Source organism: Hirundo rustica, chromosome 13, assembly GCF_015227805.2.
Source record: "Hirundo rustica isolate bHirRus1 chromosome 13, bHirRus1.pri.v3, whole genome shotgun sequence".
NCBI lineage: Eukaryota > Metazoa > Chordata > Aves > Passeriformes > Hirundinidae > Hirundo > Hirundo rustica.
Window position 1 is genome coordinate 13,572,394 of NC_053462.1, and position 22,107 is coordinate 13,594,500.

The window sequence follows — 22,107 nt, forward strand, 5'->3', positions numbered from 1 at the left end:
ACAACTTGCCTCTAGAAAAGAAACAGCTCCAATTTTCAGGTTTTCAAAGTCATCAAAGATATTTGGACATTGAAATCCATTAGAATCAATTGTTTAAATTAATACACATAACAAACTCTTCGTGGATCAATTGCCAACATATTCATTCATAAAAAATACTCAGTAAATCTTTTTGAACAGTAAGTACAAATGAGAAAATCACAACTTGTGCCTGATCTAAAAAAGATGAATAGAGTAATTTCTTTAATGCAAATTTCTTATCCAGCCCTGGTAAAAAATAAACACATTAGTTATTTTTATTGAAAGAGATGTTTGATGGTTTAAGAACAAACCATAACCAAAGAGAGGAGAAAAGTAAAATTCCTCTTGCTAAGTATTTTCCATTCCTGCAGCACTTACAAATATTAGATACCGCATCTGCATGTGCACACACTAATGAAGATACATTTGTTGTATATGGGTGGAATCAGAGAAGAGAAAAGTTCCCAGAGGCTTAAGTTAGATTACAAAATCGCTGACCTCCTGCAGGATTTCACTAAAAGGATTTAAAGTTAGAGCCAAATTGTTACCTATTAACAACGGACTGTAGTTGCCTTTCACAGCTTGCAGCTGGACAATGGTTAAAGTAGCAAAACCATCACTTTAAATATCAAGCATGGCTGTACTTTTTGGTCAGAGCCCCTCATCTCTCTTAGCCTTACTCCAGAAAAGCATCCTGTCTTCCTCACCCAACCAGGAGTATCACAGGGCTGAGCTCAGATGCATTTAATCAGCTCCTGGCTGAGAGCTCCTCTCTGAGCTTTTTCTGGGAATTAATCCCTGAAACACTGGGGTTAGCTTGGCAGAAGCTCCTCAGAGATAAACAGCAGGAGGATGGAGAAAGCCAGGAATAAAAAAAAATACCCCTGCACACCATCATTGATACGTTACAGGCAGCAAGTGATTAATTGGTGACATTGGGCTGGAGGACAACAGCTTGATCCCAACACTTCTGACTGGCAGCTCGGATTATTTCACTGACCCACGACTGAGCAGGGAACAGCTCCTGTCTCCTTGTTCTGCTCCTGGGAACATGCCAAGACAGCTGTTATTTACTCAAGACAAGATTATAAAATTGCTGCTAAGCCACAGTAACAGGTAACCTCAGGGAAGTCTCTGGGGCTGTTTTCCACAAGACTCAGAAACCCAACAGAGGGTTGGGATTTTTCGTGTCCCGCCGGGAAGAGAGCAGCCATCAGCGCCACCCCCCTTCCAGCACTGCCTTCAAACAAAAACTTCCCATAAACTCAATCTTTTGGGCTTTTGTGTCTTTTGCCCAAAGGTAAGTATTTCCCTGAATGAGACACACAACCTAATGAGAGGGTTTGTTGGGAGTCTAAGCATAATGCTGAAAAAAGGAGGACGCCCAGGAAGAAATCAAACAGCATTAATTTGTGCGGTGCGAGATTTACTAATAAATATTTTATTTGGGGGAAGAAACACAAAGCAGTTATTCCAATCACAAAAATAATGAATGCAAAATGAAAGAAGTCGCTCTTGCAAGACAACACATAACATGGTTTCTTCCAATACGTATTTTAAATTAATTGTTGAATTGTCTCACAAATCTGTGTGACTGCTTAGGAAAGATCTCCCAACCAAACAACAAAACAAAATGGTCTAATTTGAAAGAAAAGGTACTGCTGCACTGGGCTAAAAAATTTCCAGACCTGTTTGTTTGGATCTTTTTTAGTGAGACTAAGGAATAGGATATCCAGTTCCAGGGTTTGTTTGTTTATTTGTTTGTTTGTTTTAAAATAGCCTGTTTCTAAATACGGAAGCAGGGTTTGACCTGTCCAAAATATATCCTCCTCTCTTCTCTTTCCCTTAATAAATTTGCTCACACAAATAGCAGTCAGCAGCCCAACTGCCTGTGTAATGAGACTTACATCTGCAAGTCAGATTTCTCACTCTCTGCACTTGAAGACTTTTGAAGAGAAATTCTGGTGCAAAATTAATGCTGGCTAAAATCAAGCACAGGTAATAGGCTGAGCAGCATTAGTCCTCACTGTCTCCCGAGACCTCTAGAGAGCATTGGGCTCTAATTACTCTCTTAATGCTTAAATCAGAGAGTCCTCTGCCAGCAAGGTGGAGGTGCCTACCACCCCAAACTGCTGGGCACAGCCACCCACCGCTGGTGTTATGGATTTGCCAGCTGGATATCTCCTTCCCACAGCTGACAATCCAGCCTTACAATAACTGTGAAGCCAGGTTTGGTGCCTTATGTTCCGTGCTTTGTCAGAGTAAATTGCTTTTTCTAATTTAAGAGGCGCTAAAAATTCACACTTAAATAAGAGAGTAAAATACCCTGGAGACTTTCTTGTCTGTATGCTACCATCCTCAGCCTCAATATTCAGCCAGCTAAATGTGATTTCTTCTTGTTGGAAGGTCCACAGTATTTGTTACACGGAGATTTACGGGAGAAAAAAAATCATTATTTCTGAGGGCGAAAAAAGGATTCAGAGACCTCTGAAATATCAGTAGGCAACAACAGAGTAAGGGAGGATTCCAGCTGAAGTGATTATAGACTGAATTTTAACAATACTACTGTCATCCAGCTTTAGAAGGATCCCAAGGAGTTATGGTCAAGCTGCCCCTGCTCCCAGAATGACCATCCCAACATCCTCACCATCACCACAGGAGTCACCATCCTCTGTGGTAAACAGTACGCTCGTTTCTTTGTCCAAATCTGGATTTCCTCTTCTTAGGAGTCAGATAGACCTGAGCAAGCCAGGAAACTCAGAGGAGACATGGAAGGAGAAGGGGCTATTTAAAGCCTCAGAGAGGAGGACCTTGCTGCTCTGGGAGCGTCCTAAGTGACCTCTTTAATCCTGGGAGAAAGGCGTCCGCAGCTGTGGGGGATCACGTAGCCCTCAAACTGTACCCGGGGCAGCCAAGGGGCCTCCAGGGACAGCACACGTGGCCCAGAAGCTTCTTGCTCCTGTTCCCAAGCCTTGGAGACAAGTCCCTCTCGCTGGCCCTGGCCACCCCTGTGAGCCATGGCAAGCACCCCACTGAGCCAAGCGCCAGACATTTCTTTTCCTACTGATGCTTCATGCCACGCCAAGCCCAAAGAAGGAATTATGGGGTTTATATCAGAAAATATAGCAAAGACTCATTAAAAATGTCCCTTCCTCCGGTCTGCTGCAAGCAAGTGCAGGTTTTTTCATGGCTTGCAGTGACCTGAAGGCCTGGGGTTTTCACCTTCATTTGTACTTGGGTCCGATAACCTGCAGCACCTTTTTCAGTAACACAAATCATGGCTGGTGCTATGATTCCAACACTTCAGAGTGGGTAGCAGCTCATCCAGGTGAGCAGGAATAGTGCCTCAAAGCAAATTTCTAGCATGCAAATGGACAGGGCTTTGCTTCTATTCACTGAGCTTCAGGAGTTCTTCTCAAAGGATACAGGCTACACTCTGCAGGACTGAACTGCTTCAAGGCAGAGAGAGGAAGACTCCAAAATTGCATCCTAATGTCTTCAAAACACTGAAGGTGTTGAGATGAAACAGCTTGGCTTGAGCTGATCTCTAGCCAAAATAACTTGGTGAATAACATGGTGAAAATCATCTGTGCCAAAGAATCTTACAAAATTTAATTAAATAAATTGCACTAGCATAACACCTTGCATCAGAGGATCACAGACTTCTTCACAAATATTAGCTAACACCTGCCCAATAGCATCCTTCATCAAGATCAGGTTGCTTCTTGTTTTCCTGGTGGGAAGTATCACCTTGTGGTGGGAAATTCACTTAGTCAATACCTAAGAGGATAGCTGGCAGAGCCAGGATATTTATTATTATAACAAAATGAAGCAGAAACACTGTGTGCACAGAAGTACTGTGGCCCTCAATCACACACTTACTTCCATTTGTGAGGAGTTCAAAATTTTCTTTCCCTGAGATCAGTCTTCTTGTCCCAATTTCCCAGAAGTAAGTGCAGCAGAAAAATCTATCCTCTGCAAGGAATACTGATGCCAGATTGGGAGAAGAAAGAGCTACTCCACCAGTGGGTCCCAGAGCTATTTGGAAAAAATTCATCCTTGTGCCAAGGGACTACATTTAATTAATCCATACAGGAATTAGGAAGCACATAGACCATGACCAGATCTTTTTCTAAAGGATGTTTTACCTATTGTGTTAAAAAGACTCAAAGGTGTTTCCCCTAAATTCAGAGAAAAGTTGTTCATCTCAGTGCCTCGTTATTAGTGTGTCCCTCCAATAAAATATGTTCAGAACCAGATATCTGCAGGAATTGTGCCCTGACAGACTGCAGTATCTTGGATACTGTTGGCAAAGCAAACCACCTTTTTTCTCTCTTTCTCTTTTCACACCAAAGTTCTCTCAGTGTTCTCAAAGAAAAGCTTGTCCTTGTGCAGAAGTTCCTCCTGCTGCAAAGTCCCTTTGTGTCACTTGCTCCTCTCACTAATGTGCCTCTAATACTGCAATTACTTTATTATGCAGAAACAGCGGCAAAACACATTACTATATAACCCTCAAATGCTTCTGTCAAATTGGAATTGTTAAAAGAATGAGGAAACTTTGAGATAAATCAAAACACGTGACATTCTACAAAAGGCTTTTAGACTTTCTTTTGAATATTTCTAATGTTCTTTCTGTAATTTCTACTGCAGATACATTCTCCCAGGTTTTATCTCTTATTTCACAATAAGTTACCTATGACACCTAAAGATTTTGACTGGATTTAATGTTATATTATTCTCTTTTTTGCTCTTTTTAATCTATTTTTATTTTAATGCCAAGATTATCCTAGCATATGCCTTTCACACTCTCTTATTAAGTTTCCTTAAGGCATTAACCATTCTTGCACAATGAATTCTACATGCATGCCAGCACCTACTGTTTATTGCTGTTTCTTGGATTTATTCCTATATTTTGTATTACTTTTGCTGTTACTGAAGTAATTTAAAATATTAATGTTTCATTCAAATGCCACTCTGTTACAGATATTTAACACAACTGCCACCCAAATTTAATAGGGAGGGATCTGTTTTCTCCATTCAGTTTTAGCTTTATTTTCCCCTACCAAAAATGAAAAAGCAGCATGAAATATGCTACTCTCCTTCTTTTTTGTGAGATTTGATGGGTGTCAGTCCAGAGAACACTTTGTCTTTCAAAGATGAAGCACATTTGGGAATTGACAAACTTTTTTACAAGCAATGGCATTTCTCAAAATACAAGTGAGTCTGGAGAACGTTGGAAAATTTCCAGACGTGCTCGCTTTTTAATGAAACCTCAGATTTTTGAGTGTTATAGCAAATGTGAGTATGCACGTGTGGAAATAAATAGCCATAATGAAGGTGCTTCTATCCTTGCCTTCTCTGGGATGTTCCTGTTTGGACCACATGTGATAGACCCCAAGAATCCCTGGCTCTAATCTCAGCCTGCCCTGGCACTTGCTGTGTTCAGTCCAGGCTTCTCTCTGCTGCAGCGCAAACGGTCCCACTTGCTGCACATTATTCTGACACTGACTTGTACAGCCGAAGATGAGGATCACTGTAAGGTGCACTCTGGTTTAGAAAAACACCAGTCCTTTCTCTTGCCAAGACAAGTGTCCTTATGTGGCAATCTACCCCGCTTCCAAAAGCGCCTTCTGGAACAGCCATGCAAACGCTTTTAATCAGTCGCATTTAATAATGATGATTGAGGTATGGGCAGTGGAGACAGGCCACTTATAACTATTGTTAGTCACAGCTTGCTTTCTTCAGAGATGTAACCTGAAAGTGAAAATGATGAACCTATTTTTGCCATCCAGCCTAAGTGAAAAATCAAACAACAAACGAAACTCGGCATCCGTAATGAATAGCAAATTGTGCTTTGAAATTCTAATGATTTAAAGTAATATTACCAGTAATATAAAGCAGAACTTCTGTTTAACTGCATTGTTGAGACTCATCCATCTAGATTTAAACAGCAATCTCTCAACAGCAAAGGCCTCAGTTCTCTGGAAAGGTTGCCAGGTTTTTAAGAGGCATGATAGGGGTATGTCATTTTCCATCCAAAAGGTAACACAGAATTTTATCTCCTTTATCTTCAGCCTACACCCCATGCAAGACACCCAATGCCATCATGCCCAAAACAGGCATTTTTGGGGCTTTATTCCACCCTTGTTGCTTCATCCAGTAGCTCAGAAGCACCTGCAAAATAAGCACTGGTCAGTCAAGCCAGAAGGCATTTTATTAGCTCCATGAATGAGCCCACGTCTGTGTTTGTGCTTCAGGAAAAGGGACAGGAGTTATATTTAAAAATACCCAGCTCTACACATTCTGATGGGATGCCCTGTGGGGCCCACCCAACCAAACTCTCGGGCTGTGTCCTTTGAGACTCTCCCACGTGGGAATGGGCTGAACATACAATGGCACAGTGGGCTGATCTCTCAGAGAACGGTGAATTCTTCAGTGAACACCCAGTAAGAGATTTGATCTGTGTCAGAATCTACCTCTGATTCCTGCATTCATTGCCAGCAAGGAGAGATCACCAAAAAGTTGTCGTTGTGTCCTGTTTTGTTTAAGCAAGGAGACCTGTTGGTGTAATAGTGCTCTAAAGGCTTTGTAGGACATAGCAGGAGACTCTCAGCTAGGGAGAATTCCAACTGTCTGATCACCCAGCCATGCAGACCTTTTAGACAAACCCTCCAGAGTTTTCAGTCAGTGAGGTACAGCTGCTGCTGCGAGAGCTTTTGAAACAAGCTGTTAATAATCATGGTTTTCATCTCAAAGAGAAGCTGTTTTAATGCATCTCTGCATCCAGCTGTCCCCTTGAAGTCCCTCTGCATCGTGGGGAGATCAAATGACCTTAGCCATATGGGAAGAGAAATTGTCAAAGAAAACAGAGTCAGACATACATTCTTTTTCTCCTTTGTCACCTCCAGCTCTCTCCTCCACTTGCAGGACTTTAACATAGAGCCAGAGGCCATTCAAATTGCAGGAGATTGTCCCAAAGAGAAGGTCAGATAAACCAGGGCAGTAATGTTGCTTTCCCCTAACCTCTCCATATGGATGGTGTTGGTTTATTCTTGGAAGAATTGAGGGTTGAAAGAGGCAGTTCAGTTTGTTCCTCTGACTTCATCAGATCAGCATTTTAATCATAGGGAAAGGTCAGGTGGTCCATTCTGCCTCCTCCCCTCGTTTGAAGTGAGACAGGTGGGCATTCACCATGCCAAGCAAACTGCTTATGGGAGGATATCACCCTGTCAATCTTCTGTTTGTCAGGTTAATCCTGAATAAAATGGAGGGCCAGCTTTATCTTCTTTGTAAATCTGCTGCTTCAGCCTTTCATCAGGAATCCCATAAAACCCACAAAAGATGGCAGGGGACAACAAGCACTGCACTGACTTCACCCAGGCTTCATGAGTGTCATCTGCTCAGAGACTGAGTTGTTCCACCCTTGGATTTGGGAAACAATGTGAGCTAAGATCCCCTTTGCCCTAACCTGACAGATGAACCTTATCTCCATCTACTGTCCAAATGAAGAGAGCAGGAGGCACAGACATTGAATGAGTTTGATGGGGTTTGTAACAGCTCTGAAATAAAGCCCAGCACTCCTGCTTTATCCATCAATACAGCATCATTCCCCCCTTTGAAAGGAAAGGAATAGGTACCAGAGAGTGCACTGAGCTGATGGGCCATGGGGAGAAGAATCTGTCTCAGTTTTCTACAGGGATCAAATTCCCATTAGGCCCAGTGGGAAAGCCTTTGCCTCTAAGTTACACCAAAAAATTAATGTGCATAAAAGGCTTCTCAGAAGTTGATTGCAGCAAAACACAATGGTGCTTCCATGTAAGAAAAAAAAAAAAAAAAAAAAAAACCAAACCCATATGTTTTAGTTTCAAAGCATCCCTTGCTGAAAGGCAGGGGGAAAAAAGCCAAGATTTCTTTGGTAGTTATTTCTCCCGCAGGACTTCTGTGTCAGAATTACTCAATTTTCTAATAAGAATCATCATGAAAGCTTTGCAATTCTCATTAATTCCACCTCAACCTACATCACTTTTTGAAAATAAGGCTGTGTTCTTCCACGGGAAGAGACCATGAGAAGAAAAACCCATCCTTGTTCTCTAAACCCCCAAAGGGAAGAAAATTTAGCTTTGCCCATGTAATTTCTTATCAAGCAAATGTTATCCTATTAATCAATAGCTGTTCTAAAACACTAATTCTCTTTTTTGTACCTTAGTTGTGCCTGCAGGCAGAGGAATCTCTACCATGTTATCTTTGTCCTCTCAAGAAGACATCTTATGAAGTCAATGATGAATTCTTGATTTCTGAGACATTGATTTCTGTATGGTGTGGTTGGTCCCCACTCAGTAAGACAGAAGTCATAACAACACACAGATCAAAAGGAAATACTAAGTCATGGATATGAATGGACTCTGTCTCCATCAGCCTCAGCCAAGTTTTCCTTATTTTAAGCGATGATCTTCACTGCACTAGGCTTTCTTTCCCAAAACTCTACTGAGATAAATTGTTTTGCCTGTACGAAAAGGAAAAAAGGTTATCCAGTTCTTGGAGATTTGAATCTCCACCCAAAGAATCCACCTAGACTACATTTAGGTCAGCTTCTCATAAAATGAAACAATCAGGGGAATAAATCCAGATTTTTAATAACAGAAGCTGTCTACAAATATTTTATTGATGTGGATTCACGTTCTTGCTTCTTAGCCGTCTTAAATTAAACTGTATTTTCTGAAATAAACTGTCTCTTCTGAAGCAGCAGCGCGGTAATGCTCTCTGTGGAATGCAAAGCTTGCAGGATTGCAGTGTCAGCTGGGCTGGACAATGCAGCTGTGTAAGAACCTACCACACTGCTTACCCCTAACACTCACTCCTCACCTCCTGCAGCACTCCTGCTTTTGTCCAGGGGAGGAGAGAGCCCGGCTGGTGAGCTACCGCTCCTGGTCTCCTTGGAGAAGGTTCTTACTCCCTCTCACGGAATGTCTCACCGATTCCCAGGAGCATTCTGACCTCCCAGCTCCCTGGGGACCGAAATCAGCCTGCTTTGCTCGGGAATCGCATCTCCCCATCCCTCCCTGCGGAGATTGCCGGCGCTCGGAGCGGCTCCGCGGATGGATGATGGATCGGTGCCTCTGCCCTCGGGCCCATTGGGCCCTGCGGGCAAACAGGTGCAAATAGGCTGTCCGTGAGACAAGCGCTTATTAAAAGAACGGGGGAAGGCAGCAGGGAATGATTTTCCATCCTGGTCCGGTGAGAGCAGCAGGGTCACGAGCCCGGAGCCTGGCAGAGCCTGGTGACACGTGTGGGCACGAGGGGCGTGCGTGGATCTGGGATCCTGAGAGCCCGAGGGTCCCAGGTGTGCACACACCAACCCCGACGGACACGGGAAAGGGACGCCTCTGCCCAGGACCACAACCTGCTCCATGGGGAGATGCTAGCAAAAAACTGCTAGAATAAGCTACTGCCTTATTCTGCATTCCCACTGTTCTTGGAGGAAGGAGGGGATTTAACCTGCACTTCCAGAGGCTTGACTCCCACCCCCCCGGATTTCATTGCAAGAGTAATGATGGCACCAGTTGTGTTATCTATCCTGGCACAAACAGGAGTGATCACACACAGGCAGCGTGTCTGTGATAGCAACAACTCCAGGAGCAATTCCCAACCCTGCTATCCCAGACCAAGCAACACAAAAATCCCTCCCCATCTCTTAAACTCCCTGTATGTGTATGAAATTATTTTCTTTCTGTCAACACACATCAGTAATATCTCTGCTGGTGCCAGTACACACTGCTGGAGCCAACCATTATCAGCCCATATGTTTTTCAATACAGGCAACTTTTTGTGTGAGCTTTGCTGAACATAATATAATAAACTTTAATTCAAAATGCCTGTGAACACATTTTTTACTACAGACATTTTTTTTCCTATTATAGATAAAACCAAGAGGACTGGACTAATGCATTGGACAGAAAAATGTGTTTAAGCCATCACAACAAATGCAGCACAATATAATGAAAATAAGATTATGCTACACAAAGAAACACTAGCAAGACCTATTCAGGCAAACATCTCTCTGTATGAAAACATCTCTTCTTATATTTCAAAGAGGGAAATTATTGAAACCTGAGGAAAAGAGAGGGTGGAAGTTTTCCATTGTCATAAAAATATTGATGTAATGTATAAATACATCTGTAGGCATACAAAAGAGCTAGGGATGCTAGATAACTACCAATAATTATCCTCAGCTTACTAATAGATAAACAGATGTTTTTAAATATATTTGAATACTGTGTGTGAAAGATAAGTACTTTAAACAAATCCATATACCTCCTTCCATAATGTGGTTTATTCTATTAATTTTTTTTTTGTGTCTATAATGCTGTACCAAAATACACAATACTGAGTTGCATGACATGGCATAATGTGCCATTATATTGCATCCAAATAGTCTGAGTTAAACAGCTTGGCCATAAGCATAAAGCCAGGCCCTCAACAGCTAAAAAACACCAGTTTTAAAGCATTTCTGATATTTCATTTGGTCCCCTGGAGGAACTGCATTTTTTAATTTCCACATGACAACTTGTTTTATTTCACAAAACCTCTGCTTCGGGATGAGCAGTGCCTGTTGCCTGGAAAATCACCCCATGCAGTATTTTGTCCTCATCATTTAGCATGTGGTTCTGTGCATTATTTATTGTGCAGGATCCAAGCCCTGAACGAAAACAAATTATTAATTTGCTTCTCAATTTTTATTTTTTTTTTTACTGTGTTGCCACTAGAACTTCAGGTTTGGTTTTGGTTTTTTTTTTCCCAATGTTCATCACCTGGTTTCTCAAATACTGATGTGAGGCATGGTGGGATTATTTGCCATGTTACACATGATTAACTCAAAAGCAGAGGTTTATAATCCATTTTTCCAGGCTGATGCCCAACTGATCCAGCATCATGGCTATCCTGTCATGTTTGCATTGCTGAGGGAAGGGAGAAAGGGCTCTCCTCCACCATTCATGGCACAATCTCACTTGTCCTCAAAGCACAAACCATCCTAGGCAAGGATGAGGGGTGGCAGAAGACAAACAGAACTTCACTTTCCTTGTCTGACACAGAAAGTTCTGCTGAGACTCAGACTGTGACACACTCTTGTGCTCAGCTCAGCCATCGCTGCTGCTGCTGCTCCCATTGATCTCTGGGTAGATTTTTGCACTCTGAGGCCCCAAATTCTCATTAATTCAGCCACAGGAGGTTCTGGAGATGGAAATGCCCATCTGGAGGCATTTGCAGAGGAGCTGGCAGTGTACCCAGAGAAAGAGCTGTGGCCAGCCCAGGGACAGAGAGCCATTCTGGTCCCAGTGGAAGGATTTCAGCAGAGTCCAAGACCTGTCACAGCTTCCTCTAAGGGTTTTTAGTGCTCTGTGCTGGTTCACAGGAGTAGCAAACCTCAATATTTATTCTGTGGCCTGTCAGGAATTTGGGCTTAATGTATGGATGCTAGCCTCCTTCCTTCTTTGTTGCTTAGCAGTGCCCCATGGTGGTGAGCCAAGGGTTGTAGGGAAAAGCTCTGGGTTACCTTCAGGTTCTCCTTGGGCAGGGAGGAGATGACAGTGGAGGTGGGCAGGAAAAGCAGCGACCCTGAAAGCTGAGGTGGGGACCTGCATTACCTCTGTAGGATTGTTTATGGAGGATTATGCTTTTTCTTCAATGGTTAAAGCCAAAACCAGACTCATGCCGCCCAAGTGGCATTGGAGTACAGACATGAAATAGTTGCACCCACTATTTCTCCTTGGACCCTACAAGCCAAGTGTTTCCCTGTCCTAACTGCACTTCTTCTGCTGTTCCAAAGCTAAAAGAGTTTTTATAAGGAATAGCAGGAATAAGTCCACTGCTGCCCACTTTTAGTACAACAATCTCAGTAAAACTCAGTTAATGAACTACATAAAAATGGCCATCTGGTTTTGAGTTGATTTTTGTTTCCTCTAAGGCTATTCCACTAAACCTGAACTGCCAGGCTGCCTCCCAACAACACAAATCTAAACTCTGAGCCCCTCCATCCCCAACCCAAATGAGTGGCGCCCTGAGCAGTTCCTGGGATTTTTTGCACCTATTTCTCTCAAAGCCAGGAATCTCAGCAGCTCTGCTGACAGAGCAAGTGCAAGGATGCAGAGGAGACAAAAGCATTTTGCAAAACGCACTTGTATTCATCGTCACTGGAGCAGCACAGATACCTTCCCACTTGTCCTTAGGATAACAATAGCTCTGCCTTGACAGCCAGCCAGCACGACAGCTTGGAAGGGGCAGCACAAAGAGCTGAGAGCTTCCAGTTAGCAAACAGCAGCTCCTGTGTCTGTTCTGCTGGACACTGCGGCCCCTCACAGATAAATCCCCCTGCAAAAACAACATCCGCCACCGATACATAAGATTTGCAGCTTTTCCCTGTCAAACCATAGCATTTGGGGACCTGTGAAGTCCAACACGGTAAGACAAGGTTTGAGCCAAAGATCTGCCAACGGCCCCAGGGGCTGCCAGCTTTGCAGGATATGTGAACGGGGACTGTGGCTCGGGGAAGCATGTGAAAACCACGCTGAGAGCCAACAGGAAATCTGGGACTCCTCAGGCAACACGATGTATCCTGCCATGGAATAAGATGTTCTGGGGGGGAACCAAGGCATGGGCAGTGAGGAGGAGAGGAGGGAGAAGGAAAAGAGAGGAATCAAAATGCTTCTTATTTGTCTAAATGATCAGAAAGTGGGGTGAGATGAAGGCCAGGGCAATGAGGAGGAGGAACTAAAATACTCTACAGTCTCAAGGGATTGAATAGTCTCGATCACAAGGCAAGATGCTGGCTCCAGTTTTCTATTGCTCTTCTTAGCAAGTATCAGCTGTTTTTAACTAACACCCAGATACCTCCTCCTGGCATTAAAATAACCAAGAGATCTAATCCCAAACCCTTTGGGATTTTGCATTGAGGAGGCTGCCCGTAAAATGGGATTTCAGACTTCTTTTTTGCCTGGTCAAAAGCCATACACGGGGAGGGTGTTTACCTCTGTCATGATATGGACAGGGATCAGGGTGAGAGTAGCAACCAGCCCAGCCTTGATTGAGGGCCTGCATTGTCCATGTATGAAAGACAGAGTGGGGCTGAGGAGCTCAGTGTCACGCAGTGAGAGATGAGAACAGAGACAGGTAACACTATCCAAGCCAGAGGGATGGGAGGTGACAATTGCAGGATCACACTGGAGAGGGAGAGTCAAGAAGAGAGAGCAAAGAAGAAGGCAGCAGGGTTAGAAAGAAAATGAGAAATGACAGTAAAATCCTCAGAGCTTGGCTCTGCCATACTGACACAAAACCTGGGAGACGGGGAGAGGGTTTACTTAAATCTGAATTTCACATTTTTAAAGCCGAACATTGTAAGCAGTGAAGCACTTTTTACCTAGAGATCTGAAATGTCACGTCTTCCCTGCAGTGACATTTTGGTGACAAAATGCAGCTGCACTTTGAAAGGAGTTTTTGCTATTCACCTTGTCACTTTGCAGAACATCCGTAGCACGTTGCACTTCCAGGGGTTTGAGCTGTCTTTGGAGGATCACGCTCCTTCTTAGCACTGGGAACAGTTTTGAAGAACTCAAAAAATGTGTTTCTTTCTGTGACTAGAGCAGTTTTCAGTTACAAAGTGCACAGTGTTCTGCGTTTGTTCTACTTGATACTGCCCTTTCCAAAGCCAGGCTGAGTCTAGGAGTGAAAGTGTCTATGCCACAAAGAGATGGAGGAGACCTCTCCCCAGCAGAAGGTGACAGACTCTATATCAGGTCTGGACATTCCTCCAACTGGGAGTAAAAATCTCTGTCAGTGCTTGGAAGGGAAGTAGAAATTTAGTCCTGTGTGGGTGACAGATGGGGAAAGATGTTTTTATTCTGAGTTTATAAACACTGGCTGAATGTTCCCTCATCCTTCACCTGAAAGTTTTCTGCATTCAAAGCAATATTACGCGCTAACAGAAATGGAAAATACACAGTAATACCCTGCAGAATAGGCTGCTGTAAGCAGCAGATATGTTCTTCATGCCCAATAAAAGAATATGAACCAGCACTGACAATCCAGCAGGTCACAAAAACAAAGCAACCATGTTTTGGACAGCTGTTGCAGAAAATAACAAAGTGTGGAGAGATGTTATCAGCAAAGGCAAACATCAACCAAAGTTATTATTTCCCAGGCCAATACTTTCCAACCGTGTCAAATAAAGGTCTTTTTTATCACCTGATTTTTTAGCAGAGATGGTTGATGGTATAACAAAGTTATGCTGGTAATTTTTTGGCTGACGGTAAGGGAAAGAGGTGAATCAGAACATGTAATTGTCATCAACCCCTTACTTTCTGCCCTTCAGCACTGAAGCCTCCACATCAAATTGAAGATATTACAAGAAATATTTTTGATGTCCTCCAAGTGAATACAGAATTTTTGGATACAAAAGTCTTGTACCAAGGTGGGATTTTGTAAAGCTGGGGATGAATGCTGTGTTACTTCGCGGTTTTACCAATACCATGCCTGCAGTGATCTTACCTGTTTCTAGTTTAGACCTCCATGTAGCTTTGTCAATGAACTGCATATATGATTTTAAACTATAGGTTCCAGTTTAGATCTGGGTCTTGTCCAATTCTCTTCCCAGATTATGCAGAGAGCACCGGGACTGTTATGTTAAAAAGCATAAGAAAAAAGCAGATGTGCACTCAGCTCTCAATTATCCAAAGAGGGAGAGGACTATACCCCGGATACAGCACTAACATGATCTGCTACAAAATAAGAATTAAAGAAGTTGTAACAACATAGAGCAAACAAGTTACACTGCCAAAACATAAAAGGACAGCAGGATAATTTTCTTCAGCATGCCAGTTTACCTGCAGAACTCACTGACACAAGGGGCTACAGGGGGCAAACCAGTATTTGATATGAGAAGAAAAATTTGTTGACAGTTACATAAGCTTGGATAACTATGCCAAGGTTGATCAGCCCCCACAACTGTAGTTTCAAAGCCAATTGCTATCATCGGGCTTTATAACCTCCTCTGCAGGTTTGTAGCTGGTCACAGAGACCTCCTGAGACACAGGGCTGGGACACATGAACCCTTGGGCTGACCCAGGTGGCTCAGCCTTTTTTGCACACCTTCTCCCTCATTTTCTGCATCTGCAATGTGTGAGGCTTGGATGGCAGAAGCAGCAGGCAGAGCATGCTGCTGCCTCAGTTGTTGAACTGCTGTCCCCACAGGGCTCTGGCCCATGTCAGCACAGCTGCACACAAGGGCTCAGGGCACCTGAGGAGTGCACACAAGTGGTGTTTCACCATGAAAAAGCCGCTTTATATGCAAATAGATTGACTTGGCAAAGCAGTTCCCACCCACCCCTCATGACAAAACGAGGCTTATAAAAGCACAGGTTCCCTTCCAAAACAGGCTCCCTATTTCACAGGGCAGCTCATGCCACAGCCTGGGCATCTTCTCCTGCCATTCTTGCAGTGGGAAAACAGAGCCAGAGATGCCTCTCCTTCATCCCATGGCCAAACTTGTCCGTCAAGTATGATCCCGGACTGGGACACTTCCCTCCGGTCCTCAGGACCATTCACCTAGCACACCCAACACCAGCACCTCACCAATCTCAAGAGATTTTGTCACTTCCTTGGAGTGCTTGAAGGTTCTGGGCAGACAATTTGACAGGGAGGAACTTGCTCCTCGCAGGCAGATCTGTTTACTCGTGCCCCTCGGCCCTCGGAGGCGCCGAGCTCAGACTGACAGCGCTGTCAGGTCCCATTCATTTCACAGCAGCCGATGCCTCACACCTCCCTGCTCCCCTGCTGAACACAGCGAGACCTCGGGAGCGAAGCCTCTGCCCTCAGACGGGGCCCAGAGATTGATGCATAGCAGTAATCACCAGCACTCATCGCTGAGCAGTGAAAACTTCAATTCATAAAGGCTCTTCAGGGTGGGAGGCGCAGGTCGGGGCTCCTGCGCGCTGATGCTTTTAGAGCCAAGCCAGCCAGGAGCTCGTACCAGCAGCCTCAGCCCAACAGGTCACTGATGGGGAATTAAAGAGGAAAACAAACCCAAGCGCCTCTCTTGTTAGTTCAAGCTGTTCTTACCTGGAGGGTGGAGAGAAGGACTTGCAAGCCACTGGCTCCTTGTTCTGCCATGCTGCTCCCCACTCACACTCCCTCCTTGTAGCAGCAGACACAAAGCAGCTCGAAAGCCAAGCTGCCAACTTGCCTTGCTGCTGCCCCTGCGTCGTTTAAGAAACGAAGAACTAAACACAGATCCCCAGACACACGCACACTGCTACCACCAATAATCACAGCAATGCAACTCTAGACCTTAGCAGGAGAGATAAATGTACCCCCTCCCTCCCAGCTCTCCCACTGTGACAAGAAGATTAATTCCTATATAAAGAATCCCGGGGATTAAGTAAAGTGCCCAGGAAAGGTCTGGGTGCTTGGTGTGTGGTAGGGGGAGTGTGGGGAGGGTGGCAATAGCAACAAGAAAGCAGAAGAGCTACAAACCTCAAAGAAAGCCAGGGAGAAGGGAGGGAGCAGCGCTGGCTGCCTGACAGGCATTCCCAGCTGACCTGCTGATCCGTTCCAGACCCTGCGTGGACTCGTCTCCGTTTGACTCCGTTCCAGTGAAACCGGAGACACGGAGGAGGCAAAGCGAGAGAGAGAGAGATGCCCTCGGTCTTAACGAGCGCTGACAACGAACGGAAGATACACCCGGCATGAGGGACAGGTGGAGCAAGGCTCGGGAGGGTTTTTGGCTTCCAACCCCGATGATTGTCCCAAGTGGCAGCTGCTGTGGCCACAGGCAGTGCCCTGCGGGGCAGGGAGTGACCGCAGAGGGGCATCTCGTGGCTGCACAGGGGAGGAAAGCCACCTCTTCAAAGTGTGGCTTGGGGGAGAGTCTGGTCCAAGGGCTCCCACAGTGACCCACACGTACCTATAGCTGTCTATAAGCACAGCAGCTCGGAGCCAGGTTCACTCCCTGGTGCACAAGACATGCTGTAGTACAGTTGTAGTTGTAGCTTGAATTCCTAGGAGGGCACCGAGTCCACTTTTAGCTCCAGCCGAGTGGTATCAAAGGGCTTGGTAAACAAGAAGGAGCAGATAAAGAAGTTGAGCAGAGGGTTAGATGAGGATTTTCCAGCGAAATATTTTTGATGTGAAAAGGTCAATCAGTCTCACAACAGGTATTTTTTTCAGCTTTCTCAACACCAGAATGCTGGTTTTGGTCCTGAGAGACATCACTCCAGGATGGTTTGAAGGCTGTCAGTGGAGATAATTACTGGATAAGAAGAAGACAAAGGTTAACTCTTGTCTTTCCATTTTGGGAACACTAATTTCGGGCTTTTACCTCCAGAATAACTTTATTCTGGTGAGTTCTTTTTAGTTCGTCCCTTTTGAAAGAATAAATAGGGATTTTTGGAGCAGTAACATGAACCTGGGTCTCTGGGCACAAGGCAGATGCTTGCAGAACTCAGTGGCACACAAAGACATACCAGACACTCAATGTGCACGTACTTTCCTTTGCTGATGTCGGTGTAAAACCCTAATCTTCTATGAAGCAGTGAAATGAAGAATAAAATGCTCCATTTTTGGCCAAGGACTATTTCCACATGATGAACCTTCATTGATAAGTGCTTTATGCAAATGGTAAGACTAATCCTCCCCAACTCATCCCAGCAATGTGTGAACAAATGGCACAAGCATGACATTCCTCGGTTTCTGTGTGTGCCAGCAGGGTCCCAGGATGTCACTACCAGGTTATAAAATAAAACAGATTAAAATGCCTTTGTCATAACTGTGGAGACACATCAGTCCCTTCAGAGAGAGTGCTGTGAAGACCATTCATTGATGGACAAGGTACTCTACAGACAGCTAGGCAAAATAAGACAAGAAATTTTCTTTCCTATGAAAATTCAGGTTTAAAGATTTTAATTTTCTAAAAAACATGTTTTATTTCAGTTTAAAAAATAAATCTCTCATGCTTCATGAAATACCATATTTTAGATATAGAGCTGGTGTTCAGCCATTAGAACACTGAATTTTTGGCCAATTCAGGTAAGCTTCTTGCAGCTTCCCACAGAAGCCATTTCCTGTATCCTCCCACCACCAAAACTTTGCCACACAAACCCAGTACAGCTTTGGGGATTCTTTCCCATCTGCAGGGTTCAATAAAACCTGATAAGAGGTCACAAATAAGTGGGGGAAGAGAACCGAGGCAATGCAGGCAGTGTCCCCACGTGTGTGGGGTGGGAGGAAGGTGGGTACCAGGTCTGTGAGCAGTGCCAACACATTATCTCTCTTGCAAATTACTACAGTGACAGAAAAGTACTTCAGAGCTAATTAGAAGCTGTTTAAAGAAGCTCTTCCACAGTGTCGCTTCGTTCTCTTTCTTGTGACAATTGTACCTGTCAGCAGAGCTGTGTGGAACTATTAATTCCTGCTGTGTGGATTTTCAGAAGGCAGCAAGAGCTGATGGATGTAAGCAGGCAGTGGCTGCAAGCAGCCTGGACACCCTGATCCCCCACCAAAAACACAACTTTGGTCTCTGTTATAGGATTCTATAACAGATTCTCTAACTCACCGGTGGTCTGGTTCTTTCTCTCTGCGTGAGCTTTAGAAATAATTGCAAAAATTTCACTGTAAATACTCCAGCCAAAAAGGAAAGGGACACAAACGTCAAAGCTTGGGGTTGGGGAAAAAATCTCTTATGTTCCTCAAAATTTTGGGGTATTTAGTTTGGTTGTACTGAGAGGGTAAAGGAAAATATTGCATGCAGAAACCTCTGGAGCTTGCATTTGATTTTTAAAAAAAGAGACAATTGAGAAGAGTGATTAAAGAATAAAATGCTCACGAAAGACCCCAGCAGTGACAGTGATGTTTACACTGATGTATAGTGTACAGCAAACCCCCTTTGAAATCAAATTTTAGGCTATAAATCATGGAGACTTCTAATTATTCACCATTCCCAAGCTATTCCCTCTGGAATTTGTTGAATTTCCAATGTTCCTGCTTTCTAAGAATAGGAGGTCCCCCACCTCAACACACAAAGGCTGAATGAATTAGGAAACCTACACAGAGCTAAATGCCAGAATTAAAGCATTCAGATTCTCCCATTCATATCACAATGCAAACTCAGTTTGAAGACCAGCTTGTTAGTTTATATTGATGGCATAGTTGTTTCCCCTGTGCCCTCAGGACTGTGTGATCTTTAAACAAAATGAAAATTAAACTTCTATCTCCGGCTCCCTTGCTCGTGCTGATGTTCCTGTAGGGAGGACAGAGGCGATTAGAAACACAAAGGCAGGACCTCTGAGCTCTCTGCAGGTGCTGCACACACTCAGACCAGTAATTTCCTTTCCTTGTGCTCCAGGGCTCAGAGACACAAGCAATCCAGAGATGTCATCTGATCTCCTGTAAATACGTGTGCATACATTTAGCCCATAGCAAAGAGAAGGTAATTCAGGATCGTTTTACCTACATTAGAAGAGCACTCAGTCCAATTATTTCCCATTTTATGAGCATATGCAGAAAGCGTTACCACGGATCAGCTGACATTAAGTAAGACATTAAGCACAGAAACTTGTTCCTGTGACTAAACCGAGGTTTTCCCTACCTGTGGAAGCTTGAAGTTTTCCTCATAGGAATGGGAACCTACGGCTATAAAATCACTAAGCCTTCATCCAGAAACATTTTTTTCAGATAGACCATTGCATTAGAGTAATATAAGGTCAGGAACCTTCCTGAGTGAGATAATCTGGAAAATAATGAGAGGAAGACAGAAGTCATCTGCCAGGTATCTGCGACCATAATGTTGTTGGTTTGATATTTATTAAAAGTAGAAAAACCACACAAAGAGTTATATTTAAAAAAACATTTTACTCTGTTGTTATTACTTTTCTACTTATTCCATCACCTCCAAAACAGAATTCATGCTTATCCATCTGAACCCTGCAGGATTGCATTTGAAAGTAATTTACAGGCTAAATCAAAATTAGCCTAAAGAAGTCTTAAACACTTACAAAAGCGGCACCAGAATCAATACCAGCAGAATAAAGTGACCAGCCACAGCCAAGCTTCACATTTCCTGTCCAGAGTCTATACCAAGGAACTGCAGAACTCATTCTTTTTATTTTTGACATTAGCATTAAATGAAGTCCAAATACCAAAATCAGCTTGGAAATCTGCAATTAACCTGAGGATATTTTCTTCCTCATTCTCAAAATACTGACACCACTTTTGCACTCACATTGCACAGTTGATTTCTAATAGGATTATTGCAATTTTTAAACCGGTGAGATAGATAAGAGAATGGCCAGGTTCTATTAAAAATGGGAAGGAAAAAAAATCTAATTGGATAAATTATTCATTCTGAAGCCAGCCTGAATTTTATGAAATGCAATTGAAATATCACTGTGTAAAACACCCAGTTAACTGTCCATATTTCATTTATATTAAATAGAGGATAGACTTCCCCTGTCAAATTTATGTGTAGCCAAGAAATATATATATTTTAATAAAGGGATATTGCTTTTTCTATTTGGATGCTTTTCTCTCTAACAAACCCTTCATTTTCATTCGCTTTCATTTAAGCACAATGCTTACTGTAAGTGATTGCCAAAACAAATTTAATATATTTGAATGTGGAGGACTGATGATGTTCCATTTGTGAATGACTAGGCAAAGGCTTACCCCTCTGAATAATGTCATGTTGCCCCCCTGCCCCGGAAATAATTCACTCTTCTTCACAAGGGAAGGAGTTAAAATCAAAGTGAAAACACAAGTCATGACAGCAAAATTGATTTTCAGATTTTGCTGGAAGTGACTCAAGGCTCCTGTAGCCATTGGATGTGAAGATTACATCTTCTGTGTCAAAACCAGACTGCTGGAAACTGCTGGTGTTACTGGTTTAATGGGAGCTGGGACTGTACAGAGCACCAGGGGCAGAGAGGGCAACAGGCAGGCTTAGCCAGAGCTTTGTTCCTCTGGGAACATCCCCATCCAACCTGCCTTCCATTCTGTCACTGCCCAGTGGCATGGCCTGGGGAGGGGTTTTCACAAGGATAGGACAACAGGAAATGTCTTTAAACTGGAAAAGGGTGGGGTTGGGCTGGATATAAGGATGAAATTCTCCCCTGTGAGGGTGCTGAGACACTGGCACCGTTTGCCAGAGCAGTGGTGGCTGCCCTGTTGCTGGAAGTGTTCAAGGCCAGGTCAGACAGGGCTTTGAGCAACCTGCTCCAGTGGAAGGTGTCCCTGCCCATGCAGGGGATGGGATGGAATGACTTTTAAGGTCCCCTGCAATTCTATGATTTTATGACTCTATGAAAAGCCTGTCATATCTTAAATACACATGCACAACTCACCTTGAGAAAGGTGTATTCAATCACTTGACTGCTGGGAGATGTTTCCACTTTTTTTCCCCACGGAACATCTTGCTGTGTCCTTCAATGCCTCGGGTACAGCAGGCGGAAAATACCTGCCCTTCTCCTGAATGCTGCAAGTGTGTTCCAGACAGATCTACCCACGGAGTTACTGATTGCACCCAGTGCCCTGGCAGAGGAGATGCCTGTGAGCCTGTGAGAGAGGCAGGCAGAGCCCTTGCTGGGCTGCCGCTCTTCTGGCTGCTGATAGAGCCCTCACAGCATGAGGCTCCCCGTCCCACCCCACACCAAACAGCCCATAATGCCACCCCCGTGTTGAATGATAACAGTAAAGATACACTAAAGAAGCAAAAGAGGAGGATGGAATTATAGAAAAATACTTAAATTAAGAGCTTTGATGCTTTAATCCTCTTTGGCAGGTTCCCGGGCAGCAGTACAAGGCAAAGCCCTCTTTATCCTGATGCTCAGTAAATGTTTCTGCTGGACAAAACACCTTTTCCCACGGACATAACTATATCAAGCTTTTCTATTGCTTATAAAAAGAAAATATTTTTTCCTACCTTGACAGCCTTTCTTTGCCTCTTGTGTCATCATTGTTTTTCTGCTGAAAATGTCTCTGTTCTAATTTAAAAGAACCCGGCACTCCCATTACAAAACTGAGCACAGACCTATGCAGGAAGAGGAAGAA

At 43.8% G+C, this 22,107-nt stretch overlaps 1 protein-coding gene across 1 annotated transcript in view; it reads right to left on the bottom strand.

The window, feature by feature from the left end:
• Positions 1-16,267, bottom strand: part of AGBL1 (AGBL carboxypeptidase 1) — a 266,584-nt gene extending 250,317 nt beyond the window's left edge. The window contains exon 1 of the mRNA XM_040077478.2: positions 16,129-16,267. Coding sequence (XP_039933412.1) covers positions 16,129-16,179 — 51 coding nt within the window. The 5' untranslated portion in view covers positions 16,180-16,267. The remainder of the gene's footprint in view (positions 1-16,128) is intronic.
• Positions 16,268-22,107: the final 5,840 nt, after the last annotated feature.